Below are 21,535 nucleotides of genomic sequence, written 5' to 3' on the forward strand. Positions count from 1 at the left end.
TTCGCCTGATGGAGTGTGTATCCAAAAAAAAAAAAAAATCAAGGCTGTGCCCTTACACAGCAGCCATGTTGGAGCCCTTGCTTCACGTCGTCCCCTCTCTCTCTCTCCACTGCCTTTCATGTCTCTCTCTACTGTCGCTATCGAAATAAAGCAAAATGCTGAAATAATTAAATAAATCACAAACTCTCTCACACACACTACTGATCTGCTGATCGTTTCTTTAATTTGCATTAAAGTTTTGGCTCAATACTCCTGTCCTGAAACTGATCCAATATCTACAAAAACAAATAAACTGTGCCACGGAATCAAAATAAATATCACAACTGGTACTGATGCTAATTTGGGCGTTCGTCGACTTTGCATTCACCATATATTAGCTTAAGTAAGTCTAAATTGGATGCTGTAGTTTTGAATCAGTGTAAGAGAGACTTGGGGCAATGCAAAAACTGCAAGAAATTTATTTGGAAGCCACATCTACAGCAAATTCACAGCAGCAGATCAATCTTTAAGATCAGTGTTGCCTCTAAGCCGACAATTTAGTGATCTATTCATAATAATTTAGCGCACTGACCACATCATGACCATTCGCAGTCACCAGCCATTGCTTCATTTTCTCCACAGAAATGTGTTTTATGTACTCAGATTTGAAAGTTTTGGTGACAAACAATATAAGCTTTGCTCTGCTCGCCCTCCCAAACTGGGATAATTTGGATATCATATCGTTTTGTAGCCATTTTCCGACACTTGCTGGCACTGGGGGAGCTGTCTGCCTCGGCCTTGGCAGCAGCGCTGGTATTGGTGGGTATCGACTCCTCCTCGCTCACAACAGGTGTGCTGTTAGCTGGTGCCGTGCTGGCATCGCTCTTTTGGGCGACCGCTTTCAGCCATGACATAAGGCTTGCAGATTTGACTTTTTCCCCCCCCTCATTCATTTCAGTCATATCTAAGACCAGTGGGTATATTTTACCAAGCTGGTACATTGTCGCCTTATCTCTGATTTGTGCTAACAATGTCGATGGAAGTGGGCATACATTTACATTAGGTCTACTATATACGCATGTAATTAATACAAATTAATTAATTAATTAATAAATAAAATTAAAAGACAATCAAAATGCCATATCCTGATAAAATAAATTACACATAAAATTTCAAATTAACAGAAGCAGAAGCACCTGTAGGTGATAGATGATGAGCTGGTAGTTTGACGGCTGATGCAGCAGAAAAATGCAGCTAAACTGACAACGTCTACAGTGACTAAAACACCACCAAGGAAATGGAAACAAGGCAAACGGTAGGCTACTGTTGATACGGCTGCAAATTAAACTCCTCGTCACGTAGCGGTCACAGCAGATGAGTTGAACAAACTGGAGAAGAAATGAGGTGCTGCAAGACAGATGGAAAGGTATGGAGGAACGGTATCAATAAGTGTGCATGACAACAACAACAGTGGGGAGAAGGGATGACTACAATATACAATATAATGACTGTGATCAGCAAGATTATCATGTTATTTAGGTGTCAGGGTTTGTTATTTTTAAATTTAAATAACTACTTTACAAAAAAAGCACCCGTCTTTAGGAATTAGTCCTAGCAAGTACCATTATTTAATTATTCATCATTTTCGGTCCATAATACTCAGACACACAAAACTTCTGTGCTGTATTATACAGTACGTTCTGCTGACCTGGCCATAAGATTCACAATACTGCTCTAAGCTGAGATGTGAATCAGATTTTGGGCCCAAATATATAAAACATGATGAATCACTGCTAACAGAAGCATTATGTAGGCATTTCTTAAAGTTCTAGACTCTGAAAGTTTTTTTTTTTTTTCTTTTTTTTTTTTCTCATTTTCCTGGCACCACAGGGCGCTGAAATGCATTACCTTTTATTTTCTACTCGTGTTCCTCTATTTGCCTTTTCTTTACTAACACCTCCTCTGCTGCAACAGCCTAAATTACCTGAGTGGATGATTATAGCTTAATGTGAAAAATGTGAAGGTTGACACCGCTCTAGCTCGCCAAATGCATAAACCGTGAACCGCCGTGTCAATCAGAGGGGATTAAAATGACCCCAGGACATCTGAGTTCACTGACACATTACAGTAGATATTTTCAGGTAAAATTACTGATTGTTAATTTTACTAGAGGAGGGGCCGGTGATGGGAGTTTCTACTAAAAGGAAGCAGTGATGTCAATCCTGTAGAGATCAAAGAATAATAATTGGAAGGTGCACACTTTCTCTCATTTTCAAGTTTCCTGAACCATGTCGCCCACATCTTTCAGCCTCACACCTTAATCCAGCTGCGAACAAGAATTCATGTTCTAACGCCGCACAGACGTCATATGTCTGTGTATTATGAACTGAAAATGACAGACTTGATAGTGATGAACAGTTAAATAACGGTCCTTAAATGAGGAAATGATTTCTTTCGCTAGAGTTTCTATAATGTGACCAATCAAATTTTGAAGGGCAGAAACATGTAGGTGAGGTGGTCTGATACTCTGGTGTCACTAGGTAAATGTGCAGCCTTCAGTTATTATTCCTTGAGTGATTATGGCCGGTGACCTGCACCTTTTTTGGGGCTGTACGAGTTTCAGCAAATGCTCACGTCATCTATCAATTCCAGCAACATCCACATCGATGCCAAGTGATTCATAAATTACATATCATGTGTCAGCCATGGCTGACACAATGTTTAGAAATTTATGAAACAAATAATAAGACAACCAGACAGACAGACCTTACTTCTCCACTCAGTCTGAGTTGGTGCTAGAGGAACCTTCATTAGTGCTCCACAGGCAAACCTGCTAACTCAGCTTTGGGGTAGTACCCAACTAACCAACCACAATTGTCCGGACTTTTCTGCAAATTAAGCATCCACCTTCCACTTCTGAGGTGATAGTAAATTACTTCACAGAAGAAAGAATGGAGCTTTGTTTCACCTGCACATAAACACAGCTCAACACCCCTGTAGCAGATTACAGGGGCTATTTAGGGACTTCATTCATGTATTTTACTATCAGTGGGGGTACACTGACATGAGAAGGGACAAAGCGGCAAAATATTCAAATTTCAGCTGACATGCGGGCTTATGCACCATAAATTGGGTTGTAATTTGGTTTCTGAGATCGTGATACTTGTCTTGGAAAAAGAAAGAACTAAAGAAAGAAAGTCCAAACAATCATAAGAGGGCTGCAGCGCCTTCAGAGCTTGGATCTCTCATAAAAAAAGAATAATAGGAGGAAGTAGAGGATTTCCTAGGAAAAAAAAATAAGTTACCGCCACTGATGCAGTGGTAACCAAAATTTAACAGTGCCTCATTTTTCCCAATTAAAGAGAAGACAGTGTCCCTTGAATTTAGTGTTGAAAAATACAGTGGAACTGAATGTCATGTTGATGAAATTTAAGTGTTACTTTATAAATTGTGAAATAGGCTGGGTGTTTCACTTCAGCAAAGACAGAATGCTGTCCCTGATTCTAGCAGCCATAGTTAAAAGCCTGAGTGTTGATTGCCATTTGAAAAAAAACCCCATCAACTCTTTTTGTGAAGCCGTCTCATTCCAGACTTAGCGGTATATTTGTCCTGATTGCAGGCATGTTATGGAACAGGCATCACACTTGCTGGGCTGATGGATAGAAGCTGCAAGGCAAACACAGCAACATACGATCAACTGTGACATTTCCTGAACACAAATGTCTCGTGTTTTTTTCCCCCACCGAAATTAAGCATAATTACAGGTAATCTTTTTAAAAAAATCTCTGTTGGAAAGGACCAAGAAGGCAATCTGGTGTGTTTTCAATTTATTACACCGTACAGTGCGGTCCACAGTTTTGAAAATTTACCTTGTGTTCACTTAATTAATGTGTGAATAACCTGCTGATCTCATGATTTGACCGATAAAGCACCACCAATGAGTTGCTATAGTGCTGAAAACCCCACTGAATGCTGTCCTTGGTACTGAAAGTTTTGCCTGCAATGTGTCTCATGCTCTTCACGAGATGTCTTCACTCATGAAAAGGTTGGATAGCTTGGCTTCAATGATCTGACCCTGAAATTAATACCAACCAGGAGCTGTGAGCCACTCTTGCATCCGGGCCTGTCATCACCTGCCTCTGCCACAGGTAAAGGTTAATGACTTACTTTCACAAAAATAGAATTGCTACATGTGATCTTTCCCACGCAGTTCAAAAAGGACAAGGTGAGTTCAAACTGCCCTTTTTTTAAACTGGAGAAAGAAATCAAAAGACATCACAAAAAGGTGCACAAAGTGAGGCCAGATTACTCAGGTCTTCTGTGCTGACTGACCGCTCACAGCAAATGTCTCCACAACTGGCCAGTTCCTGGTGTTTATGGAGAGACAGAAATATATATAGAAACATAGACACACAAACAACACACATACACACAATACAATTCTTCAGCAAAACATATTATCAGTAAAATTACGGATTTAAAAACGAGTGCATAAAAAAAGCTACTTGATAATAATGTAAGTAAATGTAAGTTGTTGCTTCCAACATGCGCTCAACATCAATTTAGACTTCACTTTGTAAAATTATGACAAGCAGCACGTTTTGAGCAAACAATACACTCCAACAACTCCAAAAACATTACAAAGACATTCCCTTCATACGCATATGCAAACATGGCATTGCTGCATTGAGATGACAGATGCAAAACTGAGGCCAACAATGTGTTCCACCTAAAAGCTACTTGACCAATGACAAAACATTTTTTTCCCTCAAGACATAGCAACTTGATTTTTTTTTTTAACCCTTTCTGTTTTTCAGCAGAAAGGCACTGCTAAGTGAAGAAACAACATGCAAATTCACTTAATGCTTGATTGTGTCCACTAGCCTCATGTCTGACAGCAATCATACCAAATTGATCTTTGCTTGTTGATGCTGCAAGCCTTTTCCACGGATCTAGGAATGAAAGCAGTATGCTTTTTAAGATAGACTAGCCCTTCACTGCTCCTCTTTCCTGAATAATAATGAGTATTAAAGAGAGGGCTAAGCTCTAGATCAAGTTCCCTCCCAGCTCTGGGCCACAGCTCTGGATCACAGTTTGACTGCATGCCTAAGTGGCATGACTTGATTGATTATGACACAATTTTACTGCTCTGGCTGCAGGTACAAGACTTTATGGAAAGACTGTTTTTCTTACTGAGCTGAGAAACCTTCCCGCACTGCTGTAGCACCACTGTGTGGGTTTGAGAGACGTCAACTCATTATCATCTTTACTTCTGCTCTCATGTAACTCCGTTGCTCAAAAAAAAGCTGTTCTCCCCTTGATCTTCCCATTTAGATTTTCAGAGTTTCAAAAGGAGGAACTGAAGGTACAATAGGCGGCAATGAACAAGGTAAACCGCCAGTGTGCCCTCTGGCAGTGAGTATAGAAAGAAAATCAGGCTTCTTCCCATTAAACACACAGATGTTGCTGCCTTTGGGGATCTTGATACACACAAACGGCTGTTCAAAACCCTCTGCCAAAAGAGCCACTAGCCACAGTTGAAAACAATTAGCCCAACACGCTTTACAAACTGCCAATGGAAGTTGAGTGTAAAAACTGTAAATGGGAGTTTAATTGAGCATTATTGGCTTCCTGGTAGAGATGGACTGTGCGCCAACCAATTCCATACTGCAATTATCGTAATACCACTCCACAAATTAAAACTGTGGAAACAGCTAAGCCGCTCGTGTAGGCATGTTTGGGTAATGATGACAAAGCATTTTTCTGGGGAAGTTTATTTATCGCTTTTTGTTATTTATTTAATAAACTGACGACATTAACATTAAAAAGAGGCACCATACTTGAGTTTTCACTCTTCCACCCAAATAGTAGCACTGTGAAAAAGATGGGAGGACATGTTTTCATGCCTGATTGTTTAGCTTTCAAGAGAATATCACCAGATTCATCAGCTTCCATTAAAAACTGGGTGTATGCATCACTTAAAAGCCTCAATCAACTGAGTTTAATCTGTGCACGCCTCACAATGCTCTCCCAAAAATGTAATGATGCACAGGTGACATAAATATACATGAAGAACCTATCCATCATATATTCAAACAACCATTTTCATTTCTCCGCCTACAGTTCTTACCTCACTGACACAAAATGAAGAGACACAAATCCATGAATGCCCATCACCTTGACAATGCTCTCTGCCGTTCTGGAGACATGTCACCTACCGTCGACCTCAGGATCGCGTGCTCTGCCGTGTAACACTTCTAAGGATAATTGCTCTTGGATCAGAGCTAATCCAGAGGCAGACAAAATACCTGACAAGCTCAAACTGTATGCTGTGCCTCTGAATAGGAAAAAAAGAGAAGGAAACAGCTACAACATAACAATGAGACTCCTCCAGATAAGCACAGTGTGTGAGACTAAATGCCCAATTTCCCCCAAGGCTTATCAGACAGGCATGTTTGCGCTATAATCACACTAGTTCAGTTTCATTGGTGCTTTATTAACAAAAATAGCAAATCTGACTGAGACATATTGGAAAGTGGCAAGTTTTGTGATAATATGCCGACGGAAACATACTGGAAATGGTGAACTTCATAAAAACCTCCACAGCATACAGCATGACATCAGCCCTCCAATATGTATAATGAATGATGATGTGAATCTAATTTCATGCCTCTTAGCTATCCTTTGTTCTTTCCCTTGTATTTCAATGACTTCGGGCATTAAAGAATTTGAAAGTATAATAAAGTCAGGATTTATGGTGGAGTCTTGAACTAAGGTTGTGCAATTGTACAAAACATTTTGTATATATATGGAAAAAATGACAATTTAGAATCCACAACACTGACAGGGAAAAAAAGCTGGCAGTGTTATTGTGTCAGACACCTATTCAAACAAAACAATCCTTAATTATGCAGATGAAGCTCTTTATGGCTTTGAAGAAATGGATGCTCCTGGAAAACCTGTGCAATTCCGCACAATATAAATGTGTGGTTACAAAAAAAAAAAAAAAAAAAAAAAAAAAAAAAAAGCATCTTAGCATCAATTTAAGGTATTACGTTTTGCCATATACTACCGACTTCTTACAGTGGTCAAAATTGCCATCTTATTTTTTATTTCAATAGGGTAGTATTAACCTGACCAGCAGCTGTAAAAAGCACAATTGCATCCCCAAGCTCACAAAGCCACTCCAGACATGAACTTGGACAGCTGTGTATGACGGACCAAATAAAACTATGTGGGAGTTGTGGGCAGATTAATGGTGCACTCGCTCTATCTGAGCAGAAATCTCAGAGACGGCACAGAAAATTGCTTAGAGGAAATGAAAATAGGTACAAAATACACTGACATAGATAAAAGGTTTAAAATCTTTTGTAGGAACCATTGGGCTACGGTGGTAGCGAGCTGTGCTGAGCTGGCAAGTTTCCAAGGTACAGAGCAAATTCTGGCGAGAATCAAATTTTATGGGTCTTAAACATCATTGTGATGAGCTTATGTGAACAATGACTCTCTTTTGGTCTTTGAAACACATATTGCTCGTCATGTTTGCAAAATAAGACTACCCCAGTCAGAGTGATTTTAGTAATTCCATTAACTGGGCTGTATAAGATTTTTTTTTTTTCCCTTTTCATATAGTTATAATTTAGCCATGTTTCTGGCTCATATCTTTCTTTGATTAAAAGCCAATTTATATATAAGAATAATTGGTATAGACAAGTGCATTTTGTTGACTGAGTGGCCATTGTGTTGACTCTGAATCATTAAACAGCAGAAAATAAGAGCATGACATGTTTAGATAAAAAAGCAGAGGTTGATGAAGGACAGAAGTCACCATTGTGCATCAGAGAAGTAAAGATGGGAGACCAACTGGACCCCAAAACACAGTGAAGCTAGGCTTTCATCCTGCCTGTGATCTGGCAACCTCGCCTGTCAGCCTGAAGGAGAGCATTTATGAGCAGTTTGGTCCCTTTGAAGCCAGAGATGGGGAGTAAGCCAGGCACTCCGTTAAAAAAAATAGATTGTGCTGGCAGTCTGACGCTGACTTAAGACCACCTCATCCTTTACAGGTCTTAGTCTTGCAATGAGATACGGCAGACTAGTACAGCAAATGCGAAACAGCAGGCTTTCATTGATTGCAATTTGACACACCCATCCATGCATCCAGCCACAAAACAAACTACGCAAAACGAAGCTGAATAAGGAATATTGATTTCATCTTGACTGAAGAGGTTAATTTAAGAAAATGTAATCATTACATTACAATAATCTCAAAAACCATTTATGCAGAGGGAAGACTGGGAAATGTTGGAGCGCAATGCTGCACAACCTTAATGGTTTCTGCAAAGTGCTCTCTTCTTTTTCCCATTGCCTTCTTATTTCTTTTAATCCTGTGAGGTTGGACTCATCTTTGCTTCTGTTAATGGCACTAACTCAATGGCACAGAGAGAATGGGGCTCTGAAAATTGCAAACACTGATAAGTAACAAAGTTTAACACATAACCTTTAACAATGGAGAAGCTCAAAATATCATCAAGTTGAAAAATATGCATGAGGAAACTATCACAATAGCATTGTAGAAGTCTGTATATGATGTCATTAAGAAGAAGATGAGTTTGACAGTAACAAGAAAGCAGCGCTGATGAAACAGCTGCCCGTGTGTCATGTACACAGCTGAACACACACAACAATCTGCACGTCCAGCTGAGGTGGAGAGTAGAACAAACAGCATCAGGCCGGCTTAGTATCAGCACTGTAGGTAGCCATGGTGACGCATCCATGACAAATCTCACAAGAGTGAAAGAAAAGTTGCACACAAGCAAGAGTGAACAGAAATTGCACCGTCACACCTGCACAGGTGCTTCCAGTGAGCGTAGTATGAAGTCAGATTAGAGCTTTGAGTGTTTTGACCTCATGTAAAAATGCTCACAAATGTTTTGAATTATACCTTTGAACTGGCATTTTTTAACTGAGGCTTTCATTTCATTTCCCCACATGCAAAAAAAGATCTGCAGTTGCATAGACTGTGTGAAAAACTGGAAAAAATGTGCACAGATAATTTCAGCCTCAGTGCAGTGAGATTCTGAGGAGAATTAATGAACATTTGAGTGGAGGCTGTTTGTGGCTGCTCAAGTGCCCATGGGAGAAGGTGAAACCAGCACACACACCAAATTGGTTACACCGCCTCACTTTTTTTTTTTTTTTTTTTTTAAGTTACCAAGCCATGTCCACGCTTCAAAGAACTCAAACTTTTCTAGAGGCAAAACGGGGTGTTACCTGCTACCAGGGAAACCTAATGAAGTGGTCACAGTTTGTGTGTGTTTCTTTGCAGTGTGCATGCAAATCACAAATTCAAGAATACTTAAAACATTTTGTATTTATAATGTTTCCAACCACAGTTACAATGTAGTAAACCATGTACCCTGCTTTCAGTTTTTTCTGTCACCAGGAAATTTGAGCTGGCTGACCTGAGCAGCTAACATTCCTTCATTAATCAATAATTAACCATAAAATTATCAAAGGCCATGACTAATCCAACCAGGAATTACTACTGGTATACTATTGTAGCAATCCTCTTACCAGCCATAGAAGCGCTCTTCCACAGTATAGACAGAAAATCTCTTGTGATTCCTGTCCTTCCCAGCGATTATGATGTATGAATATCATGTGATATACAATGATAATAAAAAAGGGCATATTTTATAAGTCACACTGGTGCTCCTAATTTTAGCTGCACCATATCAAAAACGGTTACAAAAGGGTTGCACTCTGGAGCCATGAAAGCTCCCACAGTGTTCAAGGCAGTCATGACTTAATCATGCTATTTAGTAGGGTTGAGCAGTTAACTGAGAATTTAATAGTACTGGCAAGGGGTTTACAATTCACTCAATTCATGATTCAACTCACAATGCAGCGATCATAGGTGATATTCTCACAATATTTTGAACAAAATTTGATTTTTTTTTTTTTTTTTTGGTTTTTGAGGCAAAAATGCAAAATGCAAAACAATGTGTTTTCTTCATATCTTCCAATTAGTTTAAACATGTGTCTTTAGAGTCCTGCGGCAGAGAACTGAACACTTGGCAGAGGTATAAAATTGTAAATAAGATGTGTTGTAGCAATACTACCAAAAAAGTATTGTATATTTGTAATATATATATATATATATTTTATCATAGATCAGTGTTTCTAACAAACACAGAATACTCTAAAAAGTCAATTAAGTCAGTTACATCAAGAGTCGTGAAGCATCAGGCTCTGACACCTCTGACACTTTTTACAGTATTTTTTCCTCGAGCAGCAGCTACCTCTAGCCTTTTTTTGTTTGTTTGTTTGTTTGTTTTTTTTGTTTTGTTTTGGGTTTTTTTTTGTTTGGTATGCCCCTGCCTCCTGTAGCCTGGTTTAACTCGTGTCAAAGCAGCATGCATGACAACATGAGCACTGACACCAATCTGACTGATGGAAGTATGAAAGAATTTTGTAATAGTTTGTAAAGACCAAAAGAGAGTCACTGTTCACATTGTAAAGTTTGTAATGGATTATGGATAAATTAGTAGCCCTTAACTAAGTGAGAGCAGTACATCCAGTGGTGTAAAACTGGCAAAACAGGTAACATGAGAGGGTTGGACAGTTTTACACATCTCTGATTAACAAGTGTGAATTCGCAAAAGCTGCCACACACAAACTCACAGGTCTCAATGGCAAATTTCAGGTAGAAAGTTGAGGTTGTTATAGGGTGGGTACAACTTTGTGGGCCAATGAACTGATGGACCAATAGATCAAGATGGTGGGGCTAGCAGAAACCTCTGCTGAGTCCAGTGATGCCTACTGCAAGAGTCTATGACAAATGGTTCATAGATACAAAAGGGGGTGTAAGTATTATGGGCAGGACTAAACCACAACAATGAAAAAGGAACTCTGCTGCAATCATGCCTCCTACAGGAGTCTACAGCAAACGCTTACAAAAGGAGACTCAACTAAATCATGAGGGGTGAGGGAAACCATCATCAATGAAAAAGGAATTGTTTAGTCCCACAAGTGCCTAAAACAATGGTTAATGAGTCATGAAAGGGGTATGACCAAAGTTTAGGAGGCAGTGCTAACTCACACCACTGAAACAGGAGCCCTCTGCTGAGACCAAAGATAACTCCCACAAGTGCCTACAAGAAATGACTCATGAGTTATGAAAAGGGTTCTGTACACACTGTTCATGTTAAAAGCTGCACTAACTGTTTTTCTGACCACTGGAGGGCGTTGCAAGCGCAAACTCCATTTGTAGACAGAGTTGGTCCTTCTTCCAGGTTCATGGTAGATCGCTTATACAAAGTCTTAAGGCAAAAAAAGTGTTTTTTGGACTGAAATGAGAGACACATTTTGCTGTTACAAGGCTCTCGTTGGATCACTTGGATTATTTTGTTTCTAACCTCCAATTCGAAAATGTGGTGAAGTGGCACACTTTCAGCTACAAGGTAAAACACTAATATCTGCAGAATGTGCAGTTTCAGGGGCGCTTTGAACAAACCTGAAGAGGCGAGGAGGTGAAGTGGCAGGGAGAGAGCACCAGTTTCATACCACAGGGGAAGGAGCTGGCAGAGCTACAATCCAGGCCGAAATTTGACAAAGACAGAAAAGAGGTGAAAAACAGCAATATGGCTCAGCCTAGCAACTTGGTATTCAGTGGTTCTCAATCTGGGGATTATTTTGTCATGTTACTTTTTTTCTGTTTTCTTGTGAAATTCTGAATAGTTTTAAAACACGGTGCCTCCTCTGATAATTAAGCAAATGAAACACCCTGAACAGGTGGTCATTCTTTAGGTGCACGGCTCTTCACTCTACATATGCAGCCTGGGACAGGGGGTCACAAGTAGGCATTGGTGTGTTTTAAGGGGTCACAAGCCAGAAAGATTGAGAACCACTAGTTTATATAAATTTGGGTTCATAAGTCTCCATAAATCACAGATTAGTTTCAGGATTAGTAATAGGTTCTGAAATAACCAACATGTGCCTGCTTGGCATGTACATAGTTGTTGCTGCTCAGTTTTTAGAGATGACAAAAGGATGAAATGGTAAAAAAAAAAAAAGAGGAAGGGTAACCACTGAATGTGAAACTGAAACAATGATTTATGAAGTTGACCCGTTTTGTTTGGAGACCTTGCACCCGCATCACCAACAAGATAAAATATGTAGAATGACAAAAGTCACTGAAGTCATTAACTTTGTCAGTTTCAAGCTCTGGACCCTGGAAGAGGTGAAAAAAATGATGACTATAATGGTGACTGTAGCTATGCAAAGAAGCACATGAGTGCACACACTGCACCTGTGAGAGCTATAGATAGAATAGAGGTGAGGAGCGCTGGGGTGGGTATCTAACAGCAGTGTCTAAATACTTACTCTCTTCTTATTCTTGCATTGACAAGTTCCTCCAACAGCACCCAAGTGTTATTGTGTCTTTACACAGAAGCATTACACATGGCTGTGTCTGTTTATAGCACTTATAAAGTCTATTAATTAGCCACACATGCTTCTAAACCGTCATCAGCAGTGAGCCATTTCTCAATCAACAGACTGTATGATGTCCATCAGCCTGCTACCAAAACATCTGTGCCCGCTTGGTATTAAGTATGCATGAAGGTACACACATTCTCTCCACGTTCTTTTTCTAAATACCAGTTTCTGTGTGGAAAATGGCATATGCATGCTTTTTTCTGCGGATTTTCTCCACAATGTTGGGCAAAAAGATAAAGCTCTTTCTAATTCAAGAGCTGTCATCAGTGTCACTAGTCCGCGAATCCGGGTCAAATCGCAAGTCCTCAGTGTTCAAGTCGAGTCTGAGTCGAATCTCCATTACCTGTGGCTGAGTCCAAGTCATGTCCGAGTCCACTCTGCATAACCTGTGCCTGAGCCCGAGTCACCTCTCCATGTCTGAGCTGATTTTCAAGTTTGACTCAGAGCCGCTCTGTTTGTTGTTAGGTCACATTAACATGCTTAGCTACATACTTAGGTTGTTTGCAGAGGTCACTTTTAATCCCTTAATGACATATTTTGAAGCATAACGTAGTCAATCATTCAGGTCATTCAGGGAGTTTCATGATAATGCAACCTGACGTTAACGTCACTGCTGATGAGAGCACAGCTAAGGTTAGGTTACTTTTTCAACTACATCATTTAGGAAGTAAAGTAAGTCTCTACAGGCACATCTGTATGACAAGGAAAAAAGGCAAAAAAAAAAAAAAAAGTTCGCTTGCTTAACTATGGCCTCCGAGTCCATGGAACTTAATGTACAAGTCCAAGTTACCAGTGTTCAAGTCCAAGTCGAGTCATGAGTCATGAAAAAAAAGCCCCTAAGTCTAACTCAAGTCCAAGTCCTGGGCTCGAGTACTACAACTACTCGAGCCCAGTAGTAGTTCCATTTCCTTACATGGGCGGCTCTACTGCTCAACCACAAATCCTCACTAAGTCTTCTAAGTTTGTATTCATGGACATGCACCCACACTAATAGTAATATTATTCCACTAATAAGTATCACTGAAACTTGAAAGGAATAATTTCGAGGAAGATCAGTGTTTTGCTGGGAAGAAATAAAACCAATCAAATGAAATCACTGCAAAACAAGGTTGGGGAACTTACTGGCTTTGTTAAAATGAAGGTTCATCTTTACGCCAGTGGGTCTCAGTGACTTTCTCTTGGAAGAGATTAACTTTGATTTCCACAGCGGAAAAAAAGTGCTCATTTGTGAATCTGCTCAGAGATGGGATGAACCCTTTCTTAGAAGTATTGATTTATTGCCATGTCTTTACTAAATTAACCTTTTATGTCATAAACTCCTCTTACCTTTGTCTCCTGCTGCATCAAATCAGAGCCCTGTTCTCAATCTAAAAGGCTACATGTGCTCTTTTAGTAGAACACTAATGTGATTTGATGCAGTTGTCCTACTGTCCAGAGATTTAACATTACATGTCCAACATGTGAACGTAACATTATGCTTGGTTTTAAAGTGATGTGCATTGACTCCTAATGCAAGATGATGGATTCCCCTGCAGCTTCATGTAGTCCAAATTGCTTGTGCTGCATTACAATAAAAGTTTTTTATTTAGAAAGCAAATGCATTACATAGTCTTTGCCACATGGGGTCTTCCATTACTTGGTGAGAGACACACCATAGGAGCCCTAGGAGCAAAAAGAGCAACTAAATGGAATTACTTTTATAAATCAGTGTCACATTATGCATTCAGTGCACATACTAGAAACCCTAGACTAAAGCACATAAGTAGAAAGTTTATAAATCTTTGGGGAATTAGTTCACGAAATGGTCCACTGTTACATATAGCATTCAAAATGTTTTTGATACCGGTCCAGCCCTACAAATCAAGATAAGTAGTCTTGGAAGCAATAAAGACACACCAGTGTACAACAGTGTTGAGGCTTAAGGAGAAAGTTACAATCATAGCAAGGTAGCAGGGCTGCATTATATGATAAGCACTGTAACAATACTCAGCAGAAATCCATCAAAGTGGCTGAATGTCAGCATCCAACTCTGACAAGCAGACCAGCTGATAAAAAAGATTGGGTTGCCTTTAATTTGTGTTCTTCATTTCTAAATATAGCGCGCAGGCCACTGGTTTCAAAGTACACAAAAGAAGACAAGATAGTGCAGCTGAGATAGGACCTAGGCTTGTCACCTCTGGAAGCTTTCAAAGACATGAGAGAAGTTCGGCGTGGAAAGCGAACGGCAGGCTGTTAACCTATCAGTAGTTATATACGCTGCATATATGGGTATACTATTACCAGTGTGACTTTTCAGTTTAGATCATCAGGTATCAGCTTCATGCTGAATAAGCAGACAAAATAGAATTTTTGATGTGGAGGTAAACCAGGTTCATACCTCATGGTAATGCACAACAGAAGAAAATATCTAAGGCACAATCAAAAACGAGGCAGTCTGCTATCAAAAAATAATGACCTACCCAGAGGTGAAAATCTTCCCTCTACTGCGTGTCAGGAGGTTGCACCATAGAGGTCATTATTTTGTAATAGAGGACTGCCTTGGAGTAGATCATCCCACTCATGAACTCATGAACGAGCTCCTTCCTTACCGGCGTCAATAGTACAGGCACAGAAATTGCAATTGAAAAATATATAACTTCCCAAGGGTCATGTTTACATTTCAACCTAACAAGGAAAGCTTGCTGGATAGGAGAGGCATTGATCACGACTGTCGCTTGGATTGGAGGAAAGCTCTTTTCCCTGTCTGATGAGGTTGAAGCCCAGTAATTTAGTCATAATGTCTTTTTGCACTGGGTATAACGAGTCAGCTCCTGAACTGACTCCTTCCTGTACGATACTTTGCTAGCTTTAGAGTACAACACACAGCAGTAAGGCTTTTTTTGTTGAAGCACATTCATTTGGAAAAAAAACAAGTACGGTGATGAAGTCACACCTTGACAACAGCCTTGACAATGGCCTGTCATTTAGAAATAATTGCCTGCCGAATGAACTGACCAATCAGAGTCATGCATTGAGCACTACAGTGAGTTTTCAGTATTTTTGTTTTTCAGTTGTCTGCCATTCTAAGTTACTCCTGACCATTTTCTCTGAGTCTAAATATAAGTCATTTAAATGAACAAAGAAGTTATTCAATCTTGACATATATTATCATTTACCAAATATTAACTTTGATCTTCTATTCCAGTTAATGTGAGAGTCAAATAAATAGTGCACATGTGTGGACATGTGTTTGTGCATGTTATTGCTTTGGATGCATCATGTTGAGGAAAGAAAAATGATTGCAAGTGGAAAACTAGTCTTGAGGATTAATTAGGAGTAATTACATCTCATTATTTATTCAGTCTCTCAAAGATAACAACAAGACTGCACTGTTCAGCATTTTTTCTAAACAACAATGATAAAGTGACATCTCGAAATCAAAGCTGTCCACCTCTGCCACGAGGCATGCCTCATGACAGAGGTGGAGCAATCAGTATAGGTCACTGACCACAATTCATTTGTCCTTTCCTCATGAAAGCCATTACTTAGGCCTGTCACCGTTGAGCTAAATTAGCACATTAACAGCGAAGATGAGTCTTCACTGTGCTTGTCAAATGAGTTTTCCACAGGGTGAGGCCATACAACCTAACAGCCTGTTTGTTTTTTTTCCTGAGAACCCAGTTCTTGTGAAAGAAATTAATTTCCTTCTCAGAGACTTGGGATTGGAGAGGCTGTGATTAGGAGATTCTTGCTCAGTGTACGTTGGCACAAATTCATATTAGAAATATGATTTTTAGCAGACGATTCATCTTTTACAGATTGCCTCCTGTATTATCTAAGGTCAAATGATAATAAATGGAACACTTGACTGCCTAAAAAAAGCATCACCACTGATCCTATTTTGCCAAGAACTCTTGGCACATCCAAGTTATCACTTAATATTTGGATCAGGTTCTCTGTATTTCTAACTCGACTTGATTCTAAGCAGTGGCAGAGGAAGCTACTGCTATGCTAAATCAAGGAAGTATATATTTATATATATATAAAACAGGAAAACTCGTAACTCTCCCATGGAATAACTCCCAACTCTCCTCCTGACCTCTGCCCTCTCTTCACTGCCTCCCCCTGTAGTGCTAAGCTCAACTCCTGACATAAGATTGAGATGTAGTGCAGCGTGTACATGGTCTGTGCCACAGGGAATGTTGCACCGTAGTACACACTTTATTTCCCACTTTACCACTGTTACTTTTAATCTCCCATCTCTAAGCAAGCCAGATTTGCTGTAACTCCTGCCTTTAAAGATAGACCAGAGAGGAGAGGACATGCTAGATTGTGATAAGATGCCATATAAAAACCTCAGGGGGAAAACGGGAGTGCTGTAACGTTAGTCTAATATGGTGGACAAAGAAGTTAAAGGAGGAGAGGCAGAGTTTTGAGAGTTTTTGATTCCGTGCTCGGCGCCTCAAGGTTTTCAAAAAGGTTAACTCCTAATGAGGCCTTTACAGAGTCAGCCATGTTGCTAACGTATTGATTTCCGTCCAGCTCCCTTGTCATCGCTTAAAATAAGTGAGGAAAATTATCCGCAACGACAAAGCACAGAAGTTTTGTTTCACATGACATTTAATTCCTTGATGGTGGGTTGAATTTTAAGCAGCAAACATTTTCTTCAGTATACTCAGATGCACCCACACAGACACTACAATACGATTCAAAACACAACAGTGCAACATAAAAAAAGCCAGTCCAGTGAACCCCCACCCCCCGCCACCCGTCCCCGCTGCCCTTTTCTGCTCATCCGTTCTCCATGACACTTGCGGTAATAAATCAAGGTTGGGCATGCAGGCCACAGGGGCAAGGGGGCTCGCTGTCTCGCAACCGGTCATTTAAAAAAATCCTTTTCCCCATCCTCTAGCCTCTCACACTGGCCCAACACAACACGCATGTGACAATACTAAAAAGGTACAGAAAGGAGACTAGGCCAAGCTAAGGGTGTGTGTGTGTGTGTGTGTGTGTGTGTGTGTGTGTATCCACTTGCATATGTGGTAAGGCCTGAGGCTTTCACAGAAGACAGACAAAATTATGAGGGAAACAATACTGATACAACATTGCATATTTCCATCAAGCAATTCTGACAGCAAACGTTTCCTCGTCATCCTATTGTATTTGTTCATTTCGCTCGGCTAAAACAATAAACAAAACAGAGTATTTTTAGGATGTCAGGTACAGCATGTCAGCTTACAAGCAGAACTGAGCCACTTCAAACACACCGATCAAGAGGGAAGCTGTCAAGATGGCTAATGCCTTTTGGTGTCGGATACTGAATAGAAAGAAAACACAGGTGACACCAAAATGTCTGTTTCTATTTTGGCTTCCAGTGTTGGCATCTCAACAGAAATGTACTTTCTGCACCACTCCTAGCGTTTGGCATTTAACAGTCACATGACACTTGTCAGTCAGTGAACAAATAATGTCAGCATGCAATTAAACCACAGCAAATATTTATGACAAGAGCAAAAAATCTTCTCCAGACTTCGAGGGTTGTGATTTTGATGCGTACAAAATTGTAATATTAGTTAACATCACCAAGGATGTTGAGACATCTTTACCAGTACAGTAAACCAGAGCATAGTATGGCCTATATTTCCTCAAGATAACCGCTGGGATCCCTGTTGGCCAGACAATGAAGTCTATGGTCAGTGAGAAAACTAGGCACTGTAACTCAGCTGATACTGTGATATTTGGGTTTCAGCAGTTTAAACTTGTGGTCAGGGTTGTGCATTTTATTGAGAAGACCTCAGTACATCAAAAACGCTCTGGCCTTTAAAGCCGTGCTTAAATTAAACACTTAAAATTAACTATCTAAATTAACTCCAAAGAAATTGCCTATGACAGCTTGTTAAAATGCCCCATTTGTACTGTTTGCATTCAATTTCTCCATCGGTGATTTATAATGGATATGAATGGCAAAAACAAATAGCCGATAGCATAAACAGACTTTTCTTCACGGACTGTAATCTAAAGTGATCATTTTGCCTGATATCAAAAACAAAAAACCAGAATGGATTGGGCTACGATTTCAAGGAATTACCATCAGCACTACTGACATTAATATCAAGCACATCATAAAAAATGCCCTCTGTTCCTATCAACATGAGACTGTTTTCTGTGCAACGATATGGACAGGAAAACAACACTTGAATTCTAATTTCAGTAGGCCTATTTTCACAAATGTTACAGCTTACGTAATCACATTGAAGTCTTTTTGACAGAGCTGTGAAATGACAGATGTAAACCACAAAGAGGCAAAACATAAAATTGCACTATTTCTCAGTCTGGTACCAAGTTAAAATGCATGCGATAGCTTTGCTGTTCGGCATCACTGCAGTAATGTGATGATTTTCTCCTTGTTTTTTCCTCTTACACATTTGTATTTTACAGTCAAGAACATGTCTGTGGTGTAAAGATTACCCAACTTTTCAGTGTTGTTGATAGGCTGAGAGCTTGCAGGTCTATAGAGGACTTGATAGACAGTTTATAGTTCGACAAATCGTTAAATACTACATGAACATTGCCATCAAGCCCGTGCTTTCTCTAACAGTCTGAGTCTTAATAAACATCAATGTAACTTGCAGCATTTTGTTCCACTGTGCCTGCTTGCTGGATTCTGCCTCGCTATATAACCCTTACACTATTTCATCATGATTTCACCAATTCCTCACCTCAACTTCTGCATGCAACGCAACGCACCGCATACTTTCTCTGTCTAATACACACCTGAGAAAAAGCTTCTTCAAACAAGTAAACAGTCATGCACCGGGAGGGTAAAGCAGCAAATTTGCTTGCTGGCTGAATGGTGAGGACAGAAAGGCCTTTCTCACCAGTCGACAGCTGTCCTTAATGAGAACAGAAAGTGATTTACTAGCTTAATGCTCCAGCCCTAAGCATGCCTGCCTTTGCTTCCCGCAGTCTGTTTAGTCTGCACTCTTTATAGAGGAAAATGAAATTGAGACGGAGAGTCTGAAAAGGACGAGGTAGAAAGCCTGCATCTGAAAACTGCAATAATGAGGCATTCACATGGATTATGACCTCAGTTCCCTCATCACTGACATCCACTCGGGCCTGCATTTTTGCATGGGCAGTGTATGATGTTGTCCATCACACCAGCCCAATACAGTTGCTTTGATCCGATTTCAAACTGGACATATTTCCTAATTAAGCCATGCTACTCTTGCACATGTTGTGTGGGTTACACCTGCTGTGCACGGAGACTGCTGTACATGCAACAAACTCGCTGTGCTAGAGATACCGTGGCGTGCACTGCTATCAATACAGCCATATAGGCAGTTAGCGGTTTGACACATTTAAGGGGACGGTAAGAGAACATCAATTTTTCACAAAACTCTGACATAAGTGAAAAATGTAGGCCAGGCAAGTTAGTGAGTTCACTTCGGCATCGTCTGCCACTCTCACATAAATATTTTCTCGCCTGGGTAAGGCACAGGGCATTTCCCAGCATCACGGCCTATTGTCCAATCAGTGACTCTATCAAAAGACCATCATGAAAGGCATGAGATTCTCTGTGAATTTGGCTTGCATGGTCTTGGAATATCATAGGCATAACATGAACTGGTGTGGGTTTTCCATGACCAAAATCTTGGCAGTGCTGCAAACTTGTACTTCAATCAAACTCGGGCCACCAGTGTAAGTGTGTGTGAGCTCTGTAAGTGTGTGCTGCATGTGACAGCAAAACCCTGATGCCATGCAGATTTGGAGGGCTAAATTGTGGACGGTGTGTCATACTTAGGGGTGAAGTATGAAATCTTAAATTATGGTCATTTTTTTCCCCCCACTAAACACAAGCAAAAAGAGAGAGAAAGACTCTGTGCTGTCAGGAAAGAAAGCCCAACATTGAGTTGTGGTGACTTGGGGAAGCAGCTATTGCTGTTTCTGACAACACTCTACAATAGGTTGGAGTGGGGTGAGCTCTAATTAAGACAGGGATTAGAATGACAGGTGCGTTTATTGGCTTTTAGTGCTGGATGATCGCCTGCACAACATATATAAAAGCAGGTCGTTGTGTTGAAATTTAACAGAGGCCACGGGACAACAACCCATAATTAAACGCCAGGGCATCAATGTAAAATCATTTGGCAACAGCTGAGGGTGACTATAGAATACAAGCCAAGCAGGCACAGTGCGAGGGTCCCTATGAGCACAATATGCGCAGATAGGTTGCCTGGGCATCGTGGAGGGAAACGTTACTACAGCATTTTCTTACCGAGTGTGAAGAAGGGGAGAGCTGTGTTGTCCAGATCATCCATTACGGAAATTCGTCCAGGTAGGTCTGTTCTAACGAATAAAAGGAGTCGGGATTCCCCTCCTCCTGCACCTCCTCCTCCTGCACCCCCTCCTCCTCCACCACCACCACCTCCTCCTCCTCCTCCTCTTCCTCCTCCTCCATCAGCAGCACCACCTGCTCCTCCACCAACACCTCCTCCGACCACGCTTCCCGAGCCACCGCCGGTGAAGCTGAATTCGTTCTCCCGAAGTACGGGCAGGGTAGACACGGTAACTGTTTTAACCTCACATGGGGTCTCCGCGTCGTTCTCCTTGTCCCTCTCCTCGTCTGGCGACGCCCCCCCTCTGTTTGCTCGGACTGTCAAGGTCCCTGTTAATAAGAGTCCCACGAAAAGGACGCGATGGTGCAGCACTACTATCCTCGCCATCCCGCTCCTTGTGTGTGGTTCTCTCGCTTTGAATGGGGCTCATAAGCTGTCCGTTCATTTATAGTACAGTCGCTGCAAGGGAGTCATGTCCGTCCAGGAGGCGGCAGCACAGGTGTAGTGGGAATGACATATTTCCTCTCATCACACAGTCATTTACAGCTTCCAAGGGAACGACAAATGAAATAAACACGGCCAGGTAGTGATCGTTAAAAGACTAATAAGACTGTGAGCCATCTTCACACGGGCCATATGTAAAATGATTTCATATGGCGCGGCTTGACAGGTTTGCCTGTCAAAATAAGACACAAAATGTTGGGGATAGCCTGAATTCATAAAGTGGAACCCCGAGCAAC

General features: G+C 40.7%; 1 protein-coding gene across 2 annotated transcripts in view; it reads right to left on the minus strand.

Annotated features, from left to right (window-relative positions):
- astn2 (astrotactin 2) overlaps positions 1 to 21,182 on the minus strand; it is a 491,396-nt gene extending 470,214 nt beyond the window's left edge. Inside the window, exon 1 of one of the 2 annotated variants that reach the window (XM_030065131.1) lies at positions 20,735 to 21,182. In XM_030065131.1, coding sequence (XP_029920991.1) covers positions 20,735 to 21,182 — 448 coding nt within the window. Of the gene's footprint in view, positions 1 to 1,175; positions 1,198 to 20,734 lie in introns of those variants that run through there. The other variant, XM_030065132.1, reaches the window with a different exon arrangement.
- Between the last annotated feature and the right edge of the window lie 353 nt (positions 21,183 to 21,535).

The sequence above is a fragment of the Myripristis murdjan genome, chromosome 12, assembly GCF_902150065.1.
Source record: "Myripristis murdjan chromosome 12, fMyrMur1.1, whole genome shotgun sequence".
NCBI classification, from domain to species: domain Eukaryota; kingdom Metazoa; phylum Chordata; class Actinopteri; order Holocentriformes; family Holocentridae; genus Myripristis; species Myripristis murdjan.